The sequence below is a fragment of the Branchiostoma belcheri genome, unplaced genomic scaffold (assembly GCF_001625305.1).
Source record: "Branchiostoma belcheri isolate BF01 breed outbred unplaced genomic scaffold, Haploidv18h27 scaffold5, whole genome shotgun sequence".
In the NCBI taxonomy this organism is placed as follows: domain Eukaryota; kingdom Metazoa; phylum Chordata; class Leptocardii; order Amphioxiformes; family Branchiostomatidae; genus Branchiostoma; species Branchiostoma belcheri.
Genome location: NW_017804131.1, coordinates 7715725 through 7741346, shown reverse-complemented (window position 1 = coordinate 7741346; position 25622 = coordinate 7715725). Strand labels below are relative to the sequence as shown.

The 25622-nt window shown below is 40.6% G+C and overlaps 1 protein-coding gene across 1 annotated transcript; it reads right to left on the bottom strand.

Moving 5' to 3' along the window:
• Positions 1–5742: 5742 nt before the first annotated feature.
• Positions 5743–25165, bottom strand: LOC109480115 (protein RCC2 homolog). Its single transcript, XM_019782270.1, has 10 exons — positions 24860–25165; positions 19538–19631; positions 18091–18234; positions 15973–16104; positions 15501–15589; positions 14907–15021; positions 9397–9563; positions 8187–8370; positions 7455–7633; positions 5743–6622 (listed from the first exon to the last, which is right to left on the bottom strand). The coding sequence occupies exons 1-10, from the start codon at positions 25031–25033 to the stop codon at positions 6446–6448; spliced, it is 1455 nt and encodes a 484-aa protein (XP_019637829.1). The 5' UTR covers positions 25034–25165; the 3' UTR covers positions 5743–6445.
• Between the last annotated feature and the right edge of the window lie 457 nt (positions 25166–25622).

Sequence of the window (25622 nt, the reverse complement as noted above, 5' to 3'; positions counted from 1 at the left end):
AACGGAGCTTCTCTGGCCGGCTACCTTCTCTTGCCAATTAATACCCTTTTAGGCCGATTTCTACGATTTATTCGGTCTGCAAAAAAAGTCTGGTGGAGACTAAGTAGGCCTGACAGCTGTGTGAACTCTTGACTTTCAGTTTGCCCTGCCCTGATGTCTTCACTACCTGTCGTGGAACCTGGTTTTGCAAGAGAATGTTTTCTTTCTGGTGTAATTTGAAAAAAGAAATTAAGTCAGGAAGTTCAACACAGAATCTGTGTTTTCTTGTATTCTGCAATCACCAGTCAAAAATTTCAAGCTTTAAAAAAATAATATATTTTATGGTGACATTATGGGATTCGTAATAAAACTTTTTAGAGGAATTTAAGGTTTTAATGTACTTTAATTTTATTGCTGTAATGAGAAGACGAGACTTTGAACATGTACATTGACATGCTTACCTGAATAAAACAAAAATTTATTAGATTTTGTGAAGTCTGAAATGTCTTTACCGGTAGTTACCTAATTGTAGTAAGCAATAATAAGAATTGTAATGATCATCAAATTAATATTACATACTTAGTATAATTAGTATAATTTCTAGATTATACAAAGAATATCTTAAGAGGTTTTGTGAATTTTTTGTTCTGCAAACAAGACAAAAAAATGACAAAACTTCACCATATTGACCATGTTTTCACTGTTTTTTATTTGTGGCATATATTGCACAAAATACATCTACAGTTACTCAGAAAGGTCCACATGTACATTTACATACAAGTACTACAGTATAGTGGAAGAACAACCATTATAATACAAGTGGTGCACAATCTATATCAAGGTGAAAAAAAGTTATGCTCACTGGATACAACTCTAACAGGGATTTAGTAAAGACAGTCAGTTTATTCCTGTATTGCCAATCATTATGACAGATTTTGAAAAGCAATCAGCCCATGGCAAATTTCAATTTGTTGTGATCAGAAGTGAAAAAAAACTGATACAATAAGATGCAGGATGCAGTAGAAATTGAGAACAAAATGTTGCATATTTGAAACAAATTTGAAAGAAAATCATTGCAATGATAAAAATGCTCAGAGTTACTCAGAACTGCCACACAACTTCCCATGAGTCAATTCAGTAAACTGGAAAAGACTGCATGATGGGAAATATGCTTGCTGAGACCTTCTGTATGTAGCACTTCAGCAGAACGTACATGTACCATTACGGCAGAATCTTGTAGCCTCCTTTTCAGGCGCACGCAATAGAAGCGCCAGCCAGCAACCCTACATATATCTCCGTATATATGTAGGGTTGCCAGCTGGAGCTTCTATTGCGTGCAATCTACATTTGATCAGAAAATACCCCTCAAAAAAACGACTGATCCGGGAACCCCTAAGAATCTTGATTGTTGGTTTTTCGTGGTTTTAGTTGGATGTTTGGTCGACGTTGCATTAGAATTTTGCCTGTTGCAGACTATCTTTTCCGACACAACATTTGGAAACTAGTGTCTGGATGTTAACCTTATATACGTGAATACGGCATTACATGAGACGTTCTGTCGAAGTGTTATACATAACGCATTACGGGTTTCGCACAGTTGCAGTACGTTCTGCCGACATGCTGCTGTACAATGTACTAGTATGTGGTTGATGGAGTGTCATGTGACCACAAGTGACCAATCAGAGGAGGCCAATGCCTTATATCTAACACACTGTATTAAGTACCCAAGCCTTTATGAATATCCATTAATACATTGTCATGTATTAACAATTTTATGACAGAATCTGTCCTCAATATCTAGTCATGGTTTTACCCTCAACCTAGCTGTAGCAGAAGAATTCACTTGAAACAAATGTACATGTTTAGGGTCTAGTGCTGCGTACCAGTTCACTGGACTTGGATCTGGACTTTTAAGAATGTTTAGGTTTAAGTCCAAAAAAACCTAAAAGTCAAGAACTGAGTCCGGACTTATTACCATAAAAGACCATTTCACATACCCCTTTTCTTTCCAAACCACCTAAAACCTTCCGTAGATTGCTGCAAAATGAAGAAAACATTGCCATCGGGCATCGTCAAGTACCGGCCTTCATGTTATGTGGCCAAAGATGCACCCAGACAATATTACAAGGTTGCCAACATGCAATTTTGTATATGTCATGGGTTTAGGTCCCGACTTACAAGTCTGGAACTGAACCTAAACCTCTGGACTTGAATCCAGACCTGAACCTAAATGTGGGCTTAGGTATGCAGCACTATAAGGGTCCATTTCAACATTACCAGTCATTACACAATGCCCACGACAGCTTGCCTATCAAACAATGGGAGTTGCAATTTTATTACAGGATGATATGATAACCTGTCAGCAGCGATTTTATAATCACTAATATTCGTCATGAGTTGCAGTAAAGCACATGTGGTAAAATATTGGTCCTACTACAATCCAGTAGTTACTCTTCAAGTCACTAAAACAATGACAATATGAGATTTAGCAGTACTGCACAAAATGTCCCCTTTGCAGCTGTGATGCCCAGAAGTGATCATTATCCATTTACATGTAGTACAGTCCTTACAGTAGTAAGAGGGCTCAAAAGGAACAGGGTTCCATTCCCAGTCATTGTGAATACAAGATTGACATTATCAAATTTCAATCCCTCTCTCTGCTACAAACCAAACTTTGAATTATCATTATAGCAGTCTTGTTTTCCAAAGCTACAACCCGTTACTACCATGGTTAGCCTGCCAACATGTCAGACCAACTACACGCATCACAACATCAGCTGTACAAAATCTATCATCGTCTGGCACTTTCCTGGTCCTAAAACTTTCAGACAAATTGCAAGCTCCCAATTTTCATGAATGCACAATACAGCTTTTGGACTCAAGCTACTGTAACAATAACCTACTGGCCAAGGCATAAACTCCATTAAAGAATAGCGAATATGGACTCGAGTTAGCTAACTTTGAGCAACTTGAGACACTAATTAATTCCACCTATGACATTTATAACTCCAGCTGCCTAACATTGAGAAACATGGGGCAGTTTTTCATTCAGTCAATCACATTTCAAAGCTGTATTAGCTTTAGTTGTAGTTAAGAATGTCTCTAAGATTGTCTTGTGCTTAGTGACTTTAGACCATGTGCAGACAGCTGTAGCATAGAGAACATGAGAGAATTTCAGCCCTGTAATGGTTTTAGTGCACAGCAATGATCTATGCTTGTTGTTTGTAGGCTGTGGCCACAACAATCTATTTCAAAGGTTCTCTGACTAACACAACTTTCTTTCTTGTTTTAAACACATCTTACATGTACTATCCTCTGAAATGATGAAAAAGAATTAGTCAAAATATGATTTTAATAATTAATGCTGACCATTTTCAAAACAGATTTCCAATTTTAAAAACAGATTTCCAGTCTTTACTTTTTGATTACTGGTAGCATGTCACCACATTGAAAAAGTGGCATGGTTTACAACAGAATTTAAATGTTGTAACTATAAAATTAGCGCTAGCAGATATATTTCCACTTTTTTGATAATACTTCTCAATGCTGTGTACAACATTTCATACTGCAGATATCCCTTTCAATATCTGTTAGTGTTACACCAAAATGTTTGCAAAATATATCCTTTTATATGAAGATGATAAAAATAAAGAACCGTGCAATAAGATAGATTGATGTGGCCAGTTGGATGGGTACCTGAGATATGGAGTGTCATGAACAACAAGGGCAATGCTAAGACTGCCATGGCAACAACAATACTGTCACAACTTGCACAATCTAAGGCCACACCGACTTAATTTTATGGATGACATCCACGCGCGTATTGATTTTCGCCTGTTCTCAGAAAAAAAAAAGATCACACCCATCGAGGCTCTGGCCTGGTTCTAGGCCTGGGTAGTCCATGGTAGTTAGCGACAATGCGGAGCCGGTGGTAACTCTGGAGGATGGCACCCAGGCTGCCCAAACTCCACGACTCAAGAACTCAGTACATACGTACAGTGCCGATTCATAAATTGCGCAAAAAGCCAGCATGTGCCGGCTTGTCGTGGTATTGTGAATTTACGGTTACCGTAGTACATAGTCTATGTACTACGGTAACCGTAAATTCACAATACCAGCTTTGTATTTCAATCTGTGGTTCAGTTGCATTTTTTATTTTTGGCCGGAATTTTTTTTTTATTCACCCGCGCACACTAGTTTGGGAGTCTTCAGAGGATGTCATCCATAAAATTAAGTCGGTGTGGCCTAACCAGTGTTCTAGCCAGCCTGACATTTAATTCAGTCTTCACAATTTTGCTTGATGTACATTGTAAAATCAAGTCGAGCCTTGGAGCCACAACAATCCTAGGGGTATGCTTTGCCCTGGAGAATTTTGAACCACTGAAATGCTATTTCCTGCATTTTGAGGGGCAAATTTTGCTGGTAGACTCACATGTGTTACTTAATGACCTCTCCTTGCATATCTTTACATGCCGTTTTTTTGTCAATCAAAGATGACGGATTGAGCAAAATTTTTGTCAGTCAAGAGTGGCAAAATTGTATCAGAAAGACAGATGCTGGCTAGAACACTGGATCTAATGCTTTTTTCTGGTAAAATACAAATGATCATGACTGAATACATGGCAATCTTTGTACATGTATATGTACAAACATGTAGTAAGCTGAACACATTGGCAAATGTGGCTTTCCCTAAGAATTAATCAATGACACTAAGGGCTTACAGGAAGGGTTTATGTATGGTTGAATAACCCTTGCTTAATGATATACCTGAAGATACTGACACTTTTCCACTATTTCTGCATCAAAAATAGCAACGGGGACAATTGCAATCAATGCCATGATCAGCATAGAGACTATTTCGCAGTGAGAATTTTTAAAAATCATTTCCTAGCACCACAACACGACTCATATGACACTGTTAGAAAGCAACTACTGTCACAGTAAGTAGTGTTTTTGCCACCTTCGCCTGACATCCTGCAACTTACATGTGAGCATGTTTAAAAAACATCAGCTTATCAAGAACCGTGAATACAACAAAAGTGCTGTTCTTATTGCATCTAACTCCAAATCAGTTTGACTCCACATAACTTTTGTTGACTACAGTATTATTTACATGTCAATTTTACTGGGTCTGCCCTTGTAAGTGCCACTATAAAGTGTAAGAAAAAAACCTTTCCAAAGAGCAACCTGACAATATATTTTTTTATCACCTTCAAGCTAATGGAAACGTACTTCAACATGAAGCACATATTTCCTGCAAGTCCTAGCTTATGGTCGAAAAAACAGTTAGGAACTGAAATAAACTATGAATTTTAAAGCCCTAAGTTAGACAGCTCATAGACCTTGTTTGTAAATGTTGTGTGCGTTTGTGTTAACTTCTAAGGGGTGATGTGCTCACAACTAACTACTGGTGAGAGAGGAACAAGTGACGTATCTTTGTACAATGTGATCAAGGCGTGACGTGCTGAATGGAACAAGAAAAAAAAACACCAACAAAATGAAAAAATGGCCGGCGAGAAGTTGTAAAATCCTGGCTGGGGGATAAACCTAGTCTTTTGTCCCTTATTTTCATAACTACTTTATTTTGAAAAAGTTGTTTTTTTTCTGCTGATGATCATTCAAGCACAATTCCACATGTACAATGTACATGTAAGAAGCTACTTTATGCAGTTTTGAATCACTGACAAAGCAAAGATTATCAGAATGAAACAACTGGAAAGAAGAAGAAATCAAGAAAAGGAGGAAGAACATTCATTTGGCAATCAATGGAAATACCTGACCACCACAAGTCTCTTGGCTAATACAAGCCTCCAGATCTCCAACAGTTGTGGACAGTCTGCACAACCCAAATACTGACAAACCATATCACTAATTTAAGGTTTTTGTATTGCCACAAAGTATCATAAGCCAATACCTATAAACATCAAGAGCTCCCCCCCCAAAAAAAAACGATTGTCCCAGCCAAACCATATTTGATTATGCTTAATTCATATCTCCCTAAGCAACTTTTCCATACCTAATACATTGTACCCTCTTTTTCTTATACCATTGCCACCTGTTACCAGCCTCCAGTATCATTTTTGTGACTGTTGTAACCATGGAGATATCCTTGGCAACCAGCAACCAGTTTCCATGGAAACCAACAACAACCTCAAACTTGAATTGAGTCTGCCCAGATTGCACGCTCCAGCTAAAGTAACTGTAAGCTATGTTTTTAACTGATGTGTTTTTTTTTTCTAAAGGCTCCTTGCATTGCCTTCAGCTAGAAACTGGGCTGGAAAATATAGAATCCTTTATCCCAGCAATATAACTTCAGAAGGAGCAAATTAATCTGATTCCAACAAGAACATAATTCAAGTTCAGCGGCCAGTGTAAACGGTGTGCTGTACGACTGGATAACCAGTAATAACCAGCATCACCAAACCATGGCCTGAACCATAACAGCATGTACTGTATAAGTGACAGGTCACTTTGGGTTATACTCGGGCAGTGCCTTGATCTTGGCCTTGTCTTCTTCGCTGTCGTTGCGTGCGATGAAGATGGTGTGTCCGTACCCGCACGAGACTCGGTGGATGTACACGCCGTCCAGCGTCTTCACCTCTTTAGGAATGGTTGATGACTTGGCCTTGTTCTCGCCGTAGCCCTACAGAACACAGGGCAGTGCATTATGTGCCACCTATCAGATAAAACCAGTACTGCAGAGACTGAAACACTTCTTTCTGCACACCTTTACTGGCGCAGGCTAACGTTGAAAATCACCTGCACCAGAAAAATTTGACCATCTGTGCAGCCAGCACCCTTCGGCTTAACACACCAGATTCGCAGGCATGCGGCTGGGTGGCAGCTGGCTACTAAATGACTTGTTATACCTAAACTTTGAACATTGTTTGAAGCTATCTAAATGATAATGCCCCTGCTGTACTTGATAACAGCGAGTTCCACTCTGTAATCATAGCTCTAGGAAAGAATAAGTTTTTGGGCACCTCAATACATGGTTAATAACTCAGACTGGTACTTGAAGGCATAGCTATTTCTTTTATAAGGTACTTAGGCCAGACCAATTTAATTTCTTGGTTAACGGATTTGCCCGCTTCATTTTTTTCTGATTTGCAAATAAAAATAAAAAATTCAGAATCAACTGCAAAATGCTCATATTTTGCCCTGAACAGTTGAAAACAGTCCTTTTCTTACTAGTACTTGTTACAGTTATTCCACCTTTCAATGCAGTGGTATAATTAAAAGTTCAAAATTCATTGTTAAAATTTTGAACCAGCCTGGTGTGTTGACTACATGGCTCCTATCATACCATTTTGGGACATAACAGGATGTCCAGGCCTGTTTTTATTTTCATTTTTTTTTGCCCGCCCGCTCCATTATTTTTCTAGAAAAATCTGTTAACCAAGAAATTAAATTGGTGTGGCCTTAGTAGTTAGTACAATGTATGTCCACCAGTTATTAGCAACAAACTCCCTCACCAGCTCTCCGTATGTGGGGCTGGGTCCCCAGCTGATGGTACTATCGTCTGCGGCCACCACAATACTGCGGTTACTACAGCCCACACTGCGCACGTCCCAGCCACTCAGGTCCTGGATAGGTTTGGGGTACATGTTCGCTTCTCCTGTCGTCTTTGTCTGCCCCCAGAGGTACAGCTGACCTACATGTAAATGTATAAAATAAATACAAACAAACAAACATGTACCCAATAGAACAACATTTCAGTCATACCCTTTACCTTCCAACCTGCCCCGGTTTGGAAATGCCATCTGTATCTGTATCTGTTTAGCCATCTGAGTGGAGCAAGGGGCCAGCAGTTGGCCAGAACACTTTGGCAGGTAGGTACGGCACTAACTAGCTTCTAACAGACTTTGGCAACAGCTGGAAAGTGTAGAAATCAGACAAATAGCCACTGATAATCTGCCAGGACTAACTCTCCTAGCATGTTATCTATCTATTTAACCCATTTCTACCCATCCAGTTGCTTGCCATGTCTGGTATCTGTATCTTTATCTGTATAGCTGATATAATTGCCCTTCTGCGTAACACACCAGCTTCACAGGCAGCCGGCTATATTACACTGAACACTTGAACATCTAACTCTAAACATTGTTAAAAGCTACATTGTACCCAATGCTAAAGCCCCTACTGTACATGGTGACAGTGAGTTCCACTCTAGTTCTAAGGAAGAATGGTAGAGGCTAGGCACTAACCGCCATTGTCCAAGATAGCCATGGAGTAGAAGGCCCCGGCATAGATGGTCCTGGCACCGCGCCCCGGGTAGTCGAACATCTTGACCAGCCTGGGCACGTGTTCGTCCTTCTGTTCACTGTGCCCCAGTCTGCCGTATCCACCAAAACCCCAAGTGTACACTCTCTTCTGCTTGTCCATCGCAACCTGGAAAGTACAACCTTTATCAAACACTCATCATCATCTATCATCCTTCGAAGAGGTGGAGCATACAAAGTTAGAACGCCAAAAATGTTTCTCATTCATCACAGAGATATTAGTTCCTGTCCCTCCAGGCCTGTTTCAATTTCAATAAGTTTCTTAAGTGTTATGTTTGGATGTCCAACACTTCTCTCTCTATCAGGGTTCCAAAGTAGAAGCCTACTGGCTGGTTCTTCACTGCGTACTACACTCAACACAAACAAAATTACTGGATTCGCCAAAAAAACTCAAGTACTGGATATGATTTTATAAACAGTCAGATGTTTCCGATAGCATCCACTACCTTTTGTCAGTGATACTAAGAGACTTGCCTGAGAATGGCAGGTTTATAAGCACGAACTATAGTTAATTGATATGCAAGTAAGTGAAGACATGTTTTTGGAAGCCCAAAAGGAAACAACTATTACTGGATTATTAATAATTTTAAAAGTAGGTAGACCAGATCCTGAAAGTCACGGGAGTTTTAACCTTTAGCACACTGAACTAGCCATTGGCTACCAATTCTCTATTAGTTTTGAAGTTAGGTAGGAGAATGTTAAAGGGATTTAGACTGTACCAGGCTTTAGAAGGGACTGGGAAGAGCCCAGGTGTAATTAATGTACTCCTTCAGTTGATCAACTCCCCTGGCATGTTGTCTACTTCTACTCTTTCCAGTCACTTCTGAATCCTGGTAGAAGATTCTTTTAAAAGTCATCCTTTTCTAGTTTTTACTAGAGACATATAATTTTCATTTTTACCCAACTAGTAATGGACTACAATGTATTATCAAGGGTCAACCCTGGGAGAGAATAAAATCGTTAGGTACACAATTAACACAATGAAATTTACAATAATATATACATACGTTGGATCATATAATCTACATTCAAATTATCAGAACTACATTCATTATACAGTAATAGGGTTACTAACAGATACTAGATTCTGTATCTGTATCTCTATAACACTAGAGACATATATTAAGTATCCTACGGTGTGATTGGTGCCACATTTGATGTCCACCAGCTGCACATTAGTGATGGGGTTGATGAAGCCATCCTTCGTTTTCTCGATGAAGACGCTGATTCTCCGCGGGACCAGCTCGCAGTCGTACGCCATCTTGTTCGATGTTACGAAGTATTGGCCATCTGTGTTGTTACCTGGCAACAACAAAATATAACACAATTCTTAGTACTGATCATATTTGTTTAGTTAATAATTGAGGATTAGGCAGATTGTACTTACCATGAAGGATAATCCCAATTATACCTCACACGAACTATTTGGGTATATCATTTACCTTATGCAGTATTTCCTATGCTTATCGCTAGGTGGCGCACGTGTACAAAGCTTTAATCGCAAAGCATCACGGGATATCATGACGTAATGACAATGTTCGCCGCCATTTGACGACGTGCGAGAAAGAATCTGTGCTGTTCACCATGGGTGGGCATTTTCAGCTACTTGGAAGCTGAAGAACAGCAAGGGTGGGAAGATATACCCAAATAGTTCGTGTGAGGTATAATTGGGATTATCCTTCATGGTAAGTACAATCTGCCTAATCCTCAATTATACCTGCACACTCCCTATTTGGGTATATCATTTACCTTATGCAGACTTCAGAGCCGTGGACAGCACAGCCTGGCAAAACGTGTGTTGGTTGTTGTCCCTCCTGTAGTACTTCAGGAAGGTAGACTCTCGTGACCAGTCCGCTGCATTCATGATGCTATGTAGAGACACCCCAGCAGCTGTAGCAGCTGAAGTGGATGCTCCTCGAGTGGAATGAGCTGAGAAAGTTGCTGTGTCAACACCTGCCGTGCCTAACACTGACTTAACCCACCTGGCCAGGGTCGCAGAACCAACTGGCCTGTGTGGTCTGCTGAACGATATGAACAACTTCTCGCTCCCCCCCCCCCTTCTTTCCGAAGGGAGAAGTCCGCCTTAGATATTCTTTCAGGTATGTGAAGGCACACAAGCGCCTGTCCTGCGGGAAGGCCGCCCAAAAACACTTTCTGGCAGGTTTCCCTGGTCTAGAAGTTTCAGCAGGGTAGGAATTGTCCAAGAAACACCGTTTCTACATTTTTTTTCTTTTTTTTTTTATTGAATCTCAAGTCAAGAGCCGCTAAAGTCTGACCTCTGTCGGCTGACACCAATGCCGCTAGTGTTACCAACTTATGAACCAGCTGTTTCAAACTAAGACTATTAGCTTGGCAACAATGCAGAAGGTACTCTAGGACCCGACTGACGTCCCATGTTGAAACATATCTTGGACAAGGAGGACGTTTGTGAAACAGACCTCTCATCAGTTTGGACACTAGAGGGTGACTACCCACATTACAATGGTCTACTGGTAAGTGTACAGACGAGATCGCAGAACGAGCCACCCCAATTGACATACAATGTATAGCAGTAGTTCTGTCGGAACATCCATTCAAGATATTCTACTACGCTCTCTATAGCGCCGCAAACTGGATCAATCTTCCTTCTATCACACCAGCTGGCCCACTGAGCCCATGCTGACTGATACTGTCTAGAAGTGCTTTCTCTCCAAGCCGAGAGGATGAGGTCTGAAGCCCCTGCCGAAAGGCCCCGACCCTGCAACTGTCGCCTGATCTTGGCCACGCGGCAAGCATCAGATCTGGCCACAGCGGATGGGGTCTCCTGTTGTGCGGCAGGAACAGCAGATCCCAGCTCTGTGGCAGGAGAACCGGACTCTCGAACAACATGTTCAACACCTTGGGGTACCAAGCCTGAGACTCCCAAACTGGAGGTATCAAAATCACTATTGCTACGTCTGACTGGACTTTCCTCAGTACCTTGAACACTAGGCTGAAGCGGGGAAAGGCATGCGCTAGCCCCAGGTTGCCTCAGTGAATGTTTAGGCCATCCACCGACATGACCTCTGGTTCTGGGCGCCAAGAGACATACTCCTTCAGCTGAGCGTTCATACGAGACGCAAACAGATCTACTGTCAATGCATTGCCTGTCCAATTGTTCAATGACAGGAAAAACTGAGCGGTTCAGTTGCCACTCTACCTTGTCCAGAAAAAACCCGCGAACACCTGTCCGCTAGGGTGTTTGTCAATCCGGGAACGTGAGTTGCAGACAACGTCAGGCCTCTTTCCAGGGCCCACGACCACATCTCCAGGGCCAAGGCTGCCAAATCTGGCGACCTTGTTCCCCCCACGTGATTCACATATGCAACGGCTGTTGCGTTGTCCAGCCTTAGCAGATCATGCTGAGTATCTGCGCTCACAAAGCTTCTTAGCGCCAGGGAGGCCGCTTTCAATTCTAGTCAGTTGGTCACAGTGCGTGCGCGCTTCTGTTTGCGACCAGCGCCCGCCTGTCTCCTGACCATAACAATGCGCGCCCCATCCTTCCAGTGAGGCATCCGTGCAAATTGTCAGGTTTGACGGAACAAAGACTTTACTTCGCGCACATGACCGATCCACCACTGTAGATCTTTTGCTGCATCTGGGGTTAGACTGACTAAAGAGTCAAAATTCTCTCGGCTTCTTTATGCCGAAAATTGAGAAGCTGTTGCAGAGCCCGGAAAAGTAAGGGCCTTGGAAGAATGGCTTGCTTGGCGGACTCTAACAGCCCCACCACGCTGGCTAGCTGTCTGATTCCTATCACCTCCTGTTCTAGAAGTGATAGGCAAGAACTCACTACCTTGTCTAACTTGTCTTCGGTTAGGTAAATTGTCAAAGTACGAGAATCGAGAACAAGGCCTAGGAAAGTCGCTACCTGAGACGGTACCAACTGCGACTTCTCCAGGTTGAGAACAAACCGAGTTGCTCTAGAAGCTCTCTGCCTATAGCAATGTGCTCTAAGCATTGTTCCCTCGACCTTGCAATGATCGGTAAGTCGTCTAGGAAAACTACTACTAGTAATCCAGGGGTCTCCCCAAGCAAGGAAACAAGGGCGCTGCGCCTCTCATAAAGTTTTCAAATGTAGGGTCTTCTCTTCGTACTTTTGCTTGTGTTAGCTTGGCTAATTCGTGAAATTTTGCTGATTTGGGGCCAAGCGGCGTCACTATGCCCATCGGTATTGTCTGACAAAAGTTGTAAAAAGGCGCTATTTGAATAACAATAGTCCACTTTGCTACACAAAATCAATGTGTTTGGTAAAATGTTGACACCCTGCTGGCATTTGAAAATCCTATTTCCATGTAAACAACGCTAATTTCTCCATGAAATACAGCCCAAACAGTCAGAGAATAGATTTTTAGGGGCTAGTATATGGCGATCGTAACGTGGAAAATCCCCTTTCAAAATTCGGCAACATGGAAGAAAAATAACTCACGAAAATCTTTCCCTTCAAATGAGGAATCAGTGCTCCAACAAATTAAACATAGAGAGAAGAACATTTCTTCTTTGTTGTGACCTTGTATTCAATCCATTTTTACGAGTTTTGGACACGTTTTCGTGGCCTTGAACATAGAAATGTGTAGCGCTCGGCACGAGGTCGGCCATCTTGTTTTCTTCAAATCTCCCGATATCTCGCGAGATTCAGTGAGACTTGGGCAAAAACACTGCAGTTTTGACCAAAACCGCTAGATGGCTAGGGTAGAATTACAGGTTTGTTGTTGTAGTTAAACTTTGAACGGTTGGACTTAGAAGTGCTCGAAGGGGCTGACTTATAAGCCTTACTCAAAGTGCGTCTAGCCTAATCGGCTGAATTAACCTTCTCCAAAAAGGTGTCTCCAAATTAAGAAGGGGAAGAATCTGAAGTTCCCGAGCAGGTCGCTACATTTTTGAGCGAGGACTTACTCACAAATTCGGAGTTTAACTGCTGCCAACAACTCTACTAAAAGGTTAGCAGCCATTAGCATCTTATCCTGGCAATCACTATTATCAGTGTTTACGGTATCACGCTTGATCATATTAGCCACTACTGGGTCTAGAATCGGCGCCCGAAGTGCTAATTCAACATTAAGTGGAGTGGGAAAAGTTTTCCTTCCTCTCTTCACTAAGGGTTCGGACCATCCTCTAAACCCGATGCTGTTTGCAAAGCGATAGAATCGTCTTTGGTGTTTTTTTTTTTGATCAGCTTCCTCTACTATGACTCAGTATAGACGTGAAATGTGTGGCAAGGACATGAAACAAGATATGAAACATGTCTTCAAGACCGATTTGCCCACCGGTTCCTCCAAATACTTATTTGAAGTTATTATCGTAGGGATTATCAAACGACAAGGAGTTACCTTCGTCAGAGTCAGAAAAGGTGATTTTTCCCTCCTCCGAACACTCTTCCACTTCAGAACCTGGATGCTCTCGCCGGAACCGACTACACCGGCTCGGCTGGTCGACGCTACCGCCCCGTCAACGTCCCGAGGTTGACGGGATGAACTGGACGCCTGAGGAAGTCCCAAGCTGGAACTGATCCACTGAAGAAAAGAGGCAGCGTCGAATCCAGGCGGGAAGGGTGTTTCTGATGGAGGTGGGGGTGGAGGAGACTTTTCCCCACCAAGCTTCGGCATGGTCGGGGAGCCCAACTCCTCCGAGTCCGGAGGAAATTTAGGCCGGGGCGGCGGCAGCTCCGCGCCGTCTCCTTCCTTGACTGATGTTCCCGGTGCCAACGCCGAAGGGGCATTTCGCTCCCAAGCGGCGGATGTTCCCGGTGCCAACGCCGAAGGGGCATTTCGCTCCCAAGCGGCGGAATGAGGTTGGAGTTCTTCCCTTCTTTCCTCCGAACCTCCAGCTGTAGGAGCGGGGACTTTTCGTTCACCCAACTCCTCTTCCTCCTGTCCGGAGACATGTGCAGGCACGCCTGTATTTTCCACGGCCAGGAATTTTTCCTGACTAGCGTTGGGAAACAGGCCGCTTCTCTTGCCGTTACGACCCGTCTGGTCCTCCGAAAGGCTACCTGAATCGCCCTCGTGGGCAGAAGACTTCGTTTTATCCTTCTTTTTGGGCCTAACGCCGAAAGAAAATCCGAAAAAATAAGGAGTAGGGAAACGAACGTGCACCCCTCTGCGAACGCACAAGGAAAATGGCGGCGAACATTGTCATTACGTCATGATATCCCGTGATGCTTTGCGATTAAAGCTTTGTACACGTGCGCCACCTAGCGATAAGCATAGGAAATACTGCATAAGGTAAATGATATACCCAAATAGGGAGTGTGCAGGTATAATAAGTATGACACCATTATGACTGGTGGTCAAACAAATTCGAAAACTTGATTTACATTACAAGGCACTGGCAAAAGTACAAACCATCTTGGCAAAAGCCATTATATTAAAAGCAAAACATTCTTTTATCAACAAGGTGAAATTCAGAATTGCACAGAACTTAATTCCATATTTCAGGCCATCTTGGAAACCATACATTCTTTAGTCAATAAAGGTAACTAGAATTGCACAGAAATCCAAAATCTCAGGTCCATACCTTAGTTGTATTTCATGGAATTTCTAATACATTTGTATGGTCACTGGGGGCAAATCAAAGAACATAACAATATCCTTAAGTTTATTGGATAAAAAGAAGAGCATGTCTTACCCAGCTGCCCATATTCTGGACATCCGAAGGAGTACAAGGCCCCCCGACAGTCCACCACCATACTGAACTCTGCACCACAGGCCACCTTCACTACAGGTGGACCTGTGTACACGATCTGAAACACACAAACAAACAAACATGTTACAACAGTCCACCACCATACTGAACTCTGCACCACAGGCCACCTTCACTACAGGTGGACCTGTGTACACGATCTGAAACACACAAACAAACAAACATGTTACAACAGTCCACCACCATACTGAACTCTGCACCACAGGCCACCTTCACTACAGGTGGACCTGTGTACACAATCTGAAACATACATACAAACAAACATGTTACAACAGATCATGGGTACAAAACATAACACAATTCAGCTTGTATGTCAACTCACCAACAGTATACTTAAACTTGGACTTAATTTTGCTATAGGAGGGGTATTCCTAGTGTGGTGAGTTTGCAGAGGGAGGTTATAGTGAGAAAGGGAAAGAAAGCTACCAGAAATATCAGAAAGAATGACAGGAAAAAACAGGATGTTTTGTCTTGCGATAATGGAAAGTCTTTTTGATGTCTTAACTTGTAGAAGCTGACCTGAGTAGGACTGGGCACTGCAGGGTTCTCGTTCCCCAAACCCAGCTGACCCATCTTGTTTTCACCAAAGGCAAACACCTTTCCATCATCTGAAAACACAAGAAACATAACGTTACCAAAGCAGTCACATATTCTGGCTAGTCAAGCTTAATATTTCAGCTAATGTTTTGCTCCCAACAACTTGAGAAAAGGGTCCAGCTGAGCATACTTAAATACCTGAAGGAATTATCCTTTTTTTTGTTGAGTTAGCCATGAAAAGCTACATACTATTGCTACTGACTATATATTTCTACTAACTTCAGGATAAAATATATTTTAGCAAAAACACTTTATGGTCAACAATACAGAACCATTTCACACAAGCTGACAATGTATTTTCTTAACCCAGTCTATGACTTTTTCTGAAGCCTTACGATTATTTCACGACCCGTTTTAAAAAAATAATAATCATTACAACAACAAAAACACACACCTGTCAGACACAGCGTATGGTTCCTTCCACACGCTGCTTCCACGATGTTGAACCCTGCCAGACTCTCGATGACGGTGGGCACGTCTACCCTCTTCATGTCACCGTGACCCAACTGGCCTTTGTCGTTTCGTCCTACAAAATGCAGCGGCAACAAGAGATAAAAAAACATGTGAGTGATGAAACATTGTACAATCAATTTTCCAACATTGACATGTAAATATAAGTGTCCTCATGCAAGTTTTACTTTGTTAAACTGTAATTATATAAGTTCAATCACTCAAGAAACTGCCAAAGTCTTATAAAAAAGAAAGAAAAAAAGATAATCCCTACCTACCAAACCAAAGGACTGATCCAAGAAACACTTTTTCCCTAGACCTAAAGTTAGTCTCATAGCCTTTTTGAGGCAGTTTCAACAAAGAGTAATTAGTCCACTATAATTCAATATTCTTGTTACTGACATCGTGGAGATTATATTTTCAAAAGCGTTGGTTGCTTTGTCGGTAATTCAAGCAAAATGATGAGTAAAGGAAATTTTGGTGTATGGGGTGGTGCCCATCTCTGTTTCAGTAGCCCTTTGGCCACACAGTCGTGCAAGCACTACAGCAGGGGACTAGTCCACAGGTAGCAGTGTGTGTGTGTTTAACGACGATATTCTAAGCATTGCAAATAATCATGAAGTAACATTCTTAATTGTCTTTGGTATGACTCGGAAATTTGGACCGGAATGCAAACTAAGGCCATGTTGATTTGATTATATGGATGACATCCGCGCGCGCATGAATTTTCGGCCGTTTCCAAAAAAAAAAAAGTTTTCAACCATACTGTAAATCGTGCAAAACAGTTGCTAAATGAGCAAAAATATACCATAAGTTGCAAGGAAAACATTTAGAAACGATACCAATGTCGTAGAATGCCAAAATCAAAGGAAAAAAGACAAAAATGTAAAGAAATGAATTCGAAGAGTAGATTATTCGCCATAACATATTCTGTGCCATTTTTTCAACCTTCATGACCACGTAGATTTCATAGTGAAAGCAACTTTTTTTTTTTTGCGAACCTTTTTTTTTATTCGCACGCGTATCATCCATATAATCAAATCAACATGGCCTAAGTAGTCAGTCCTACTCTACAGTATTATATGAAACAGATGCAGATGTCCTGGCCAAAGATTGTGACTATGTATCATTTCCATATGTGGTGACCTTGACTATTGACATGCCTTTCAACCACTGCCAGGGTTACCATTCAGGGACTGATCACTTAATACTCCTGAGGAGGATCTCTTCAAAATATGGACAGGCTGATTGTTTCTTCATGTTGCAAGTTTAAGTCAATTTTCTTGTTTTGTGCATAATGACATACTGATCAATTGATTAAGATGTAGAGAAAAGTTTTCAACAGCTGAGTGTCTTTCTTCCCAAACAGACCGGTGCAATGGCCGAGTGGATAGACTGCTCGCTTTGCATTCAGTAGGTTTTGAGTTCGATCCCTGGCCGAGTCATACCAAAGACTTTAAAATCGGTTCATACTGTTTTCTCTGCTTAGCATTTGGGAAAGAGTATGGTAGTTGAACACACACCACTACCAGTGGACTAGCCCCCTGCTGTAGTGATCGCACTGCTGTGTTTGGCACTGGGCTATACGAGTGATAGCTGCTTTCGTTAACATCATATAGATGCAAATTATTTGAAGACATTATGCAAATTATTGGTAGGTAAATCAGCCAAGTCATCTGCTTTTTACCTACCGTGACAACATGGCGATCACTCTTATAGAAACGGCAATTGATCTGTATCTGTATCAGTATAGCCGGTATAACCGCCCTTCGGCGCAACACACCAGCTCCGCAGGCACGCGGCGCGGCGGCAGCTAGCTATATCACACCGAATGACTTGTTACACTCAATCTTTGCACATTTAATTGCAGGAGTTGTTTAAAGCTTTCTAATGATGATGCCCCAACTGCGCTTGGTGGCAATGAGTTCCAGTCTACAATAGTTCTGGGGAAATACGAGTTCTTGAACACCTCAATTCTTGGTTGATAATTCTGATATTTGAAGGCATGACTGTTTGCGGGAAGGAACTTCAACTTAACGCTTTAACACACTGGCAGACCTACCCCAGCTCATAGCCTTGCCGTCCTCAGTGATGAGGACACTGTGCACCGCGGTGGGGCCTGAGAAGACGGAGCGCACCCTGACACCTGACATACTGCCGTAACGGTGGGGGCCCCACAGGTTCTGTCCTCTGTTTGCACTGCCCGCTGGAAGAAACACACAAAACAGGAAGTTAGGTCAATGGTCCCAGAAAAGTTCGTCTTGATTCCTGTCTTCAATATCCAAGTTCTGTTTGCACTGCCTGCTGAAAAAAGTACAAAATGGGAAGTTAGGCCAAAGGTCCCAGAAAAGGTTATCTTATTTCCTGTCTTCAATATCCAAATTCTGTCCTCTGTTTGCACTGCTTGCTAAAAAAAACAACACACAAAACAGGAAGTTAGGGCAATGGTCCCAGAAAAGGGGTCTTCAATATCCAAGTTCTGTCCTCTGTTTGTACTGCCCGCTGAAAAAGGTACTACTACTAGTACAAAACAGGAAGTTAGGTCAAAGGCCCGATAAAAGTTTATCTTGTTTCCTGTCTTTAATACCCATGTTCTGTTCTCTGCCTGCACTGACTACTGAAAAACAACAACACTAAACAGGTTAGGCAAAAGGTCCCAGAAAAGGTTATCTTATTTCCTGTCTTCAATATCCAAGCTCTGTCATCTCTTTGCACTGCCCACTGAAGAAAACTGCAAAACATTACGACAATTATCACAGTGAATTCCCTTCTATCAGTTTTAAGGAAACCAAAAAAAGATCAAATGTCAATCTCCAGATAAGAGGGGATTCTCCAAGACTGAACTTTACCACTGCCCTGAAATAAAAAAAAAAAAATTGGCTCAACCCATGCAGATATAACAGAAGGCTCGCTGAACAACTTACAGTTGAAAATAACTTACATGTACCTGATACATGCTGCTGCATACACACAACCAATCTGTCAACTTCTGTATCTGTATCTGTATAGCCGGTATAACCGCCTTTCGGCGTAACACACCAACTTGACATCGATATACAGAACTAACAGCCCACACTACATTCTGTTCAGAGACTGTCTATTGAATTGAGTCTTCTCCACAGTTTAATCACTAGTCTATCTGTGGTATTGACTTTTCCAGACATGGACCATGAGTGACTGGACTGTCCCTCTGAGTTTCTCCTGAACATTTGTCAATGTTGACTCAATTCTCAGAGAAAACCTGATTTAACTTTATCTCCGACTAGAAGCAAACTGGTTAAAATATATACTTTTTTTATCTATCAATGCAGTGGCTTGATTAAAGTTTTAACATCCAAGTTGTTTGAATTCTAAACCAGCCTGGAATGTTGACTTCAAGGCTCTAACCATAGCATTTAGGGCTATTTTTTTCTTCCCCGTCCCTTCAATATTTTTTCTAAAAAAATATGAGAAAAAGTTACACCTGTGTGGCCTTATATTTAATCAAAAACAAGGGAAGCACAACTTACTTGCATTCTTTGGTAACTGATTTCGACCAATCAGGTCCCAGTTGGTGCCTCCGCAGATCAACAGCTCACCACTGACCTTTGACCCTTCAAGCTTCTGCAAAAGTCGGTGAAAACATAAACAGCTGTTACATACATGTACATTTTGTACAAATTAATCATTAAAACAATCTCGCAACATCTGTTACATTGACTAAAGAGAGAAGACACAAAATGCAGTTTTTATCATAATAATTCAATGTAATTGACAGATATTATTATAAATCATTTTCAAATTTTCTTCTGAGTTTTTCTGAGGAAATTTTTAACCTAAAATCAGTACAGAATCATAGATATAGAATTAGACATTTCCAAAATTTGTAGACCTTGTTATGCATGTTAAACAAAAGACTTAAATGCATGTATAAGAAAAAATTATTTCAGTTCCATCCCAGAAGCTTGCAATGTTTGTTGTTTTGTTTATTATAAAAAGTACTAAACGATAGGCACATGAACAATAGCTTACAACTCAACTTAAAGTGTTTATAAACTTTTACTTTAACTTACAAAACAAACAAGCAGGAATCCCAGAAATATGTTAAGAAATAAACATTTCTATGTCAAAATCATTTTGCCACAGAAGTTGAGGATCCTCTTTTATGCATGATCGTTACTTTGGATTGATCTGAGCCGACCAAGCAAAGTACATGATTAGAATTCAGTCGATGCCCCCTACTGAATTCAATTTGAAAGGCAAACAAAGAGCCTATCAGGCGACACCTGTTGTCTTGATGCAGAGGAAAATTGACAAAGTGAAATTTGCATCACAAATCTACCCCTAAGGCAAGTAATGCACCGACCCAAAAATGGGGGGAGGGGGGCAAGGTCAACACATTTGTTTCCAAACCCCATTAGTAGACCTATTGTCCGCCAACATTATGTAAAAACACATAATAAAAATATACAAGTGTAAGTATTTTACAGATATTCATCCACCCTCTCATTGGTCAAACCATTAATTGCCATGCTATCATTGGTTGAACTGACTTATACTAGATGTTAACTGAAAAACCTTGAATCATAACCTTTTATCACAACGTTCTCTGTCATTGGACGAAACATTAATTGCCACGTTATCATTGGTTGAATTGCTAATTGTGATGGACAGTCAGGATCAGTCTATAAATACACCTTACACATACAGACTTTAATCTAAAAGTTGCCTTCAAATTATTAACTGACATATCCTAGATGTTCGTTGAAAAACCATGAATTATATTTTTTTTATCACACCCTTTTCTATCATTGGACGAAGCATTAATTGCCACATAATCATTGGTTGAACTTCTAATTGTGATGAAAAATCAGGACCAGTCTATAACAAACATCTAACATATATAGATTTTAATCTAAAAGTTGCCTTCCAATTATTAACTGACTTATCCCATATGTTTACTGAAAACCCTTGAATTATAACTTTTTTATCACAACCCTCTCTATCATTGGATGATCTGTTAATTGCCACAATATCATTGGCTCAATCAGAAGTACTAATTGTGATTGACAGACTATAACAAACACCTTGCATATATAGACTTTAATCTAAAAGTTGCCTTCCAATTATTAACTGGCTTATCCTGCATGTTTACTGAAAAACTTTGAATCTGTATCTGTATCTGTATAGCCTGTATAACCGCCCTTCGGCATAACACACCAGCTTCACAGGCACATAGCGCGGCGGCAGCTAGCTATATCACACCGAATGACTTGGTACACTTAATCTTTGCACATTGCAGGAGTTGTTTAAAGCTTTCTAGTGATGATGCCCCAACTGTGCTTGGTGGCAACGAGTTCCAGTCTACGATACATTGTAGTTCTGGGGAAATACGAGTTTTTGAATACTTTTGAATTCTCAATTCTTGGTTGATAACTCTGATATTTGGAGGCATGACTCATAACCCTTTATCAAAACCTGCTCATCAATTGTCTGAATTCACAGGCCTGTCAAGATACATAAACAGTCTAATGTAAGGGTCAGAATCTGACTGGAGAGGTCAGGGTAAAACCTTGGCTCACTTATGCACCTGAGTCAATACAACTATTCCTACGTAAACAACCATATGCATACAACCCAACGTTACAACATTGCATATAAGCAAGCTCATACAGAAAGTACATAGAAGTACTCAATTATGAAATGTTAACTTCAGCTACTTGCTAGAAAGGACTACTAGTTACTGCAAATTCAGTTATTTTGGTTGGGGCTACTTTTCAGCAAAACATAATTACAAACCTTACAGTCTCTCTTCAAAACTTGAGTCTAAAATTCTACAACAGAAATTACATTTAAGTACTCAATTATGAAATGTTGACTTCAGCTACTTGCTAGAAAGGACTACTAGTTACTGCAAATTCAGTTATTTTGTTGGGGCTACTTCAGTTTTCAGCAAAACATAATTACAAACTCTTCAAAACTTGAGTCTAAAGTTCTACAGCTTTTTTTAAAAGAGGTATTTTACAACAATGGGTTATTAATATTTTTCTGACACTAAAATTTCATCAAGAATATGCTGCATACTCGTGTACAATAGTACCTTTGGAACAAGCGAAAAATAACTTTTGTTCTGTTATGCATAACACATGTATGAGTTCTCATAAACTTGTCCATAAATAGGACTGTTGATTTTGAACAACGCAGAAATGTGGCAACCAATCTGACAACTGGGGCATGCGCAAGTATTTACTTAGTATTGATTTAGATCAAAAGGGTACAAAAAGAACTTCGATATTCAGAAATTTCAGATAGTAACATAATTAGAGAAGGCCTGCTTTGAGAGTTCTTTTTTTTTGTAATGACTAATGTTAATTTGAGAGATGATTGCCATGAAAAAAGGCCTACATGTACCTGTACATTTTACATAAATGGCAACATACAAATTTATGTACATCCATTACAAACAATACTTGTTTATGCATGTAAGAATAATGAATCTTGATACTTGAAAGTGTTTTTTTCACAAGAATGTAATGTAAACGAATTGTTTGCGTAGCTTTTAATTTTTATCTATCTATGGCCAACAGAAACAGAAGAAAACACAACATGCGTACACAGTGGTCGAAATCCTTTTTTTCGGTGCTCTGCAATATTGCAGAAGAGTCCAAATTTTGTTCTGCAATTTTGGAATACTTTCTGTAAATACACAAGTCTCCATACTACAACCTTCTCAAACCAATAATGCCCTTTTTACATCATAATTGTATAGCTTTGTAAATCTGCAGCATTACTGGAATTCTTTTAAGTTTAATCTATCACTCTTTTTAATTTCAGACTTTATAGATCCTTCTCTACAGAAAAGTTATCATTTCCTGGTATCTTTCACTGCCGTCTCCCACTACAAGCTACTACTAGTTGAATCCATTGAATCTGGAGCCTATTTTTCCTTCTGCAAAATTGCAGCTTGTATAAATTTTTCTTCTACAATCTTGAAAATCCATTTGCAGATTGCAGACTGCAGACAGGTATTTTGAACACGTGTACATGTAGTTCTTTGTAGCAGAACTAGAGTATCCGACATGCCCCATCTGAAGTGTACAGGTTTAGATGCACCCCTATTGTTCAGTTTAATCCAAGCCGCACCTGTGACACTGCTTTTAGCATAAACAAACACCTGCGCAAACAGACACCTGTTAGAGGAAAAAAAACTGCACCCTTTTTAACCTCCAGCCTGCTAGGGTAGCTGCTTGGCACCAAATGTGTATTAGTTGCAGAGTTAGGCTGCAGGGAGAAGGTTGAGATACTTTTTTGATAGAAGAATGTACATACAGTTTCAGCAATTTTGCAAGGGCAAGACAGTTGACTCTGGTCTTATTTTGGAACAAAAATAAAGTTAAAAGACCACCTGATGAGGCAACTGTAATTTTGTAAAGAAAAAAAAAAGTATCCCTAAACATCTAAATATCTTACAGATTCTTTCATGGAACAGGAAATACTATAGTAAAGTTGACGGCCACAAAACTGACATTATTGCAAGAAACCATTTGTGGAAGTCTTCAAATGGCTTTGAGAATGTTCAATGAAAGTGCAGTTTCATGAATCTAGGTTTTTTTTATTGCTGACATATCTTCAGAATGGCATGGTCGTTAGAACTACATAGTAACTGTTATAGCCTTCCAAATATGTTTGGATACTAGAATACGCAATTAAGTGTCAAAGTAGGTACTTCTTGGAGGATAAAAAAACACTTCAATTTCAAATGTGTGAGGACACCAAAAACTGCACTCATAAAGACAACCATAGCTACAGATATGATGTTTGGGTACTTCAGATGCCAAAGTGAACATGACGATATGGGACTTTTATTGATATTTTGTATCAAAAAGAGAATATCATTTATGGGTCATTAAGTCAAGGGAACTGCAAGGAAAAGATAATATTCATCTGTGGCAACCTGTTAGTACTCACAGATGAACATTTTCAAGTACAAGTTTTAGTTGAATAACTGTGTGCAACTTGAAAAAAAAAAACATTTGACTATCCTAAAAAAAACCTACAGAACACATAGAAAATAAAGAAAAATTTTATACAATTAAATACTGGTATTCAATCATAAAGCCCAAATCACATTAAAACAAAACACCTTGATACAATCTATGCATGGTCCAAAGTTCTATCTTGTCTGTTTAAACGAAGAGATTTAAAAATCTGAAAACAAATCTTTTCTGTGACAATTTGTTTCTTTTCAACACACCAACATGGCACCAAAACAAGCATGCTAGAAGGATTTAAACGTGATATAAAAATCACTTATGCTTCAGCCTTTTGCCTGTTGTTATGGTTCAAAATTGCGCGCACTAGAACTTGATCACAAAAGCCCTCAAAACGCGCAAACTTCTGTAAGCTGAGTTTGTTTTTCCGTACTTGTTATTATGCCATAAGGCACAAGTGTGGTACAGGGCGCCCTTTGTTTTGGCTACGACACACACCTCTGCGATAGCCTTTGCCGAAAATCTATTACAACTTTAAATTCAGTAAATATGCGGGCTGCCTGGATACTTATAACCCTTTGGCGTGCTATGTTCGACCGCTCTGCATGCAGAAAAGATTTTCCAAATCGCTTGGATCAATGATTTTGGTCCGAGCCTTTTGTGTCCACATCAAAGGTATACAGCATCGCCCCCCTCCCCACCCTGCAATCCATCGATACACCTTCCAACATCCGCCCGCCTATCCAGACACGGACGCGGTTTTTCAGACAGGAAATGGAGTAGTTAACACATCTAAGTAGAGAAATATAGCTGTCACGACGGTTTAGAGAAAAGATATGGGTTGGAAAATTAAGCACGCACGAGTGGCGGTTTGTCGGCGGCGGCTGGCTGGGAGGTCTCGGCGGCCGCCCCGTGTCCATTGTCTGCCGCGGCCGCTGCGCCCTCTTCCGACACTTCTTCTCCATTCTCGTCCGACTTTCCCTTCTTCGAGGCCTGCGGCTCCTCCTCTCCTGCCTTTCTCTTCTTGGGAGGCATGTTTTCTGACGGGAGAAACAGTGGAAAACGGCGGCACACGTACTCACAACAAATGACAGACCCGGGCGTGAGAGAACCATGAATTGCCAATGAGGCCAGGACAGACCACGTGGTTTTGCTCCGCTGATTTTCGCGCGAAATTTAGAAATCAATTTGCGAGGAAAGCCCTGGTCATTTGTCAGCTTGTCAACGGCGGGAACTCTTCCGAGTAGTAGGTACTGGCTACCGCGTTTTCTGTTTTGGATACGTTTTGTTCTTTTCTCGTTGAATTACTTTTCTTTCTTCTTCTTTTCGGAGAAAGACAAGGAGAAATATGAAACTAGGAAGGTAACATTTGCAAAGCAAATGCATATAAATGTTTACATTCGTATATGTTCTGCCCTGTTAATATATATTCATATATATGATCGACAGGAGTATACATCCCTCCTACTATGAAATTGCAACATTATGTAACCCAACACCAGTTACGTATACAATCAAGAGACGTCAACAAATCAGGTCATTGGCCAGGTCATCAATCAATCATTTAATCAAATCAATCAAAAATGGTTTATTGCTAAAAATCAAAACGTTGCAGCAGAAAGCT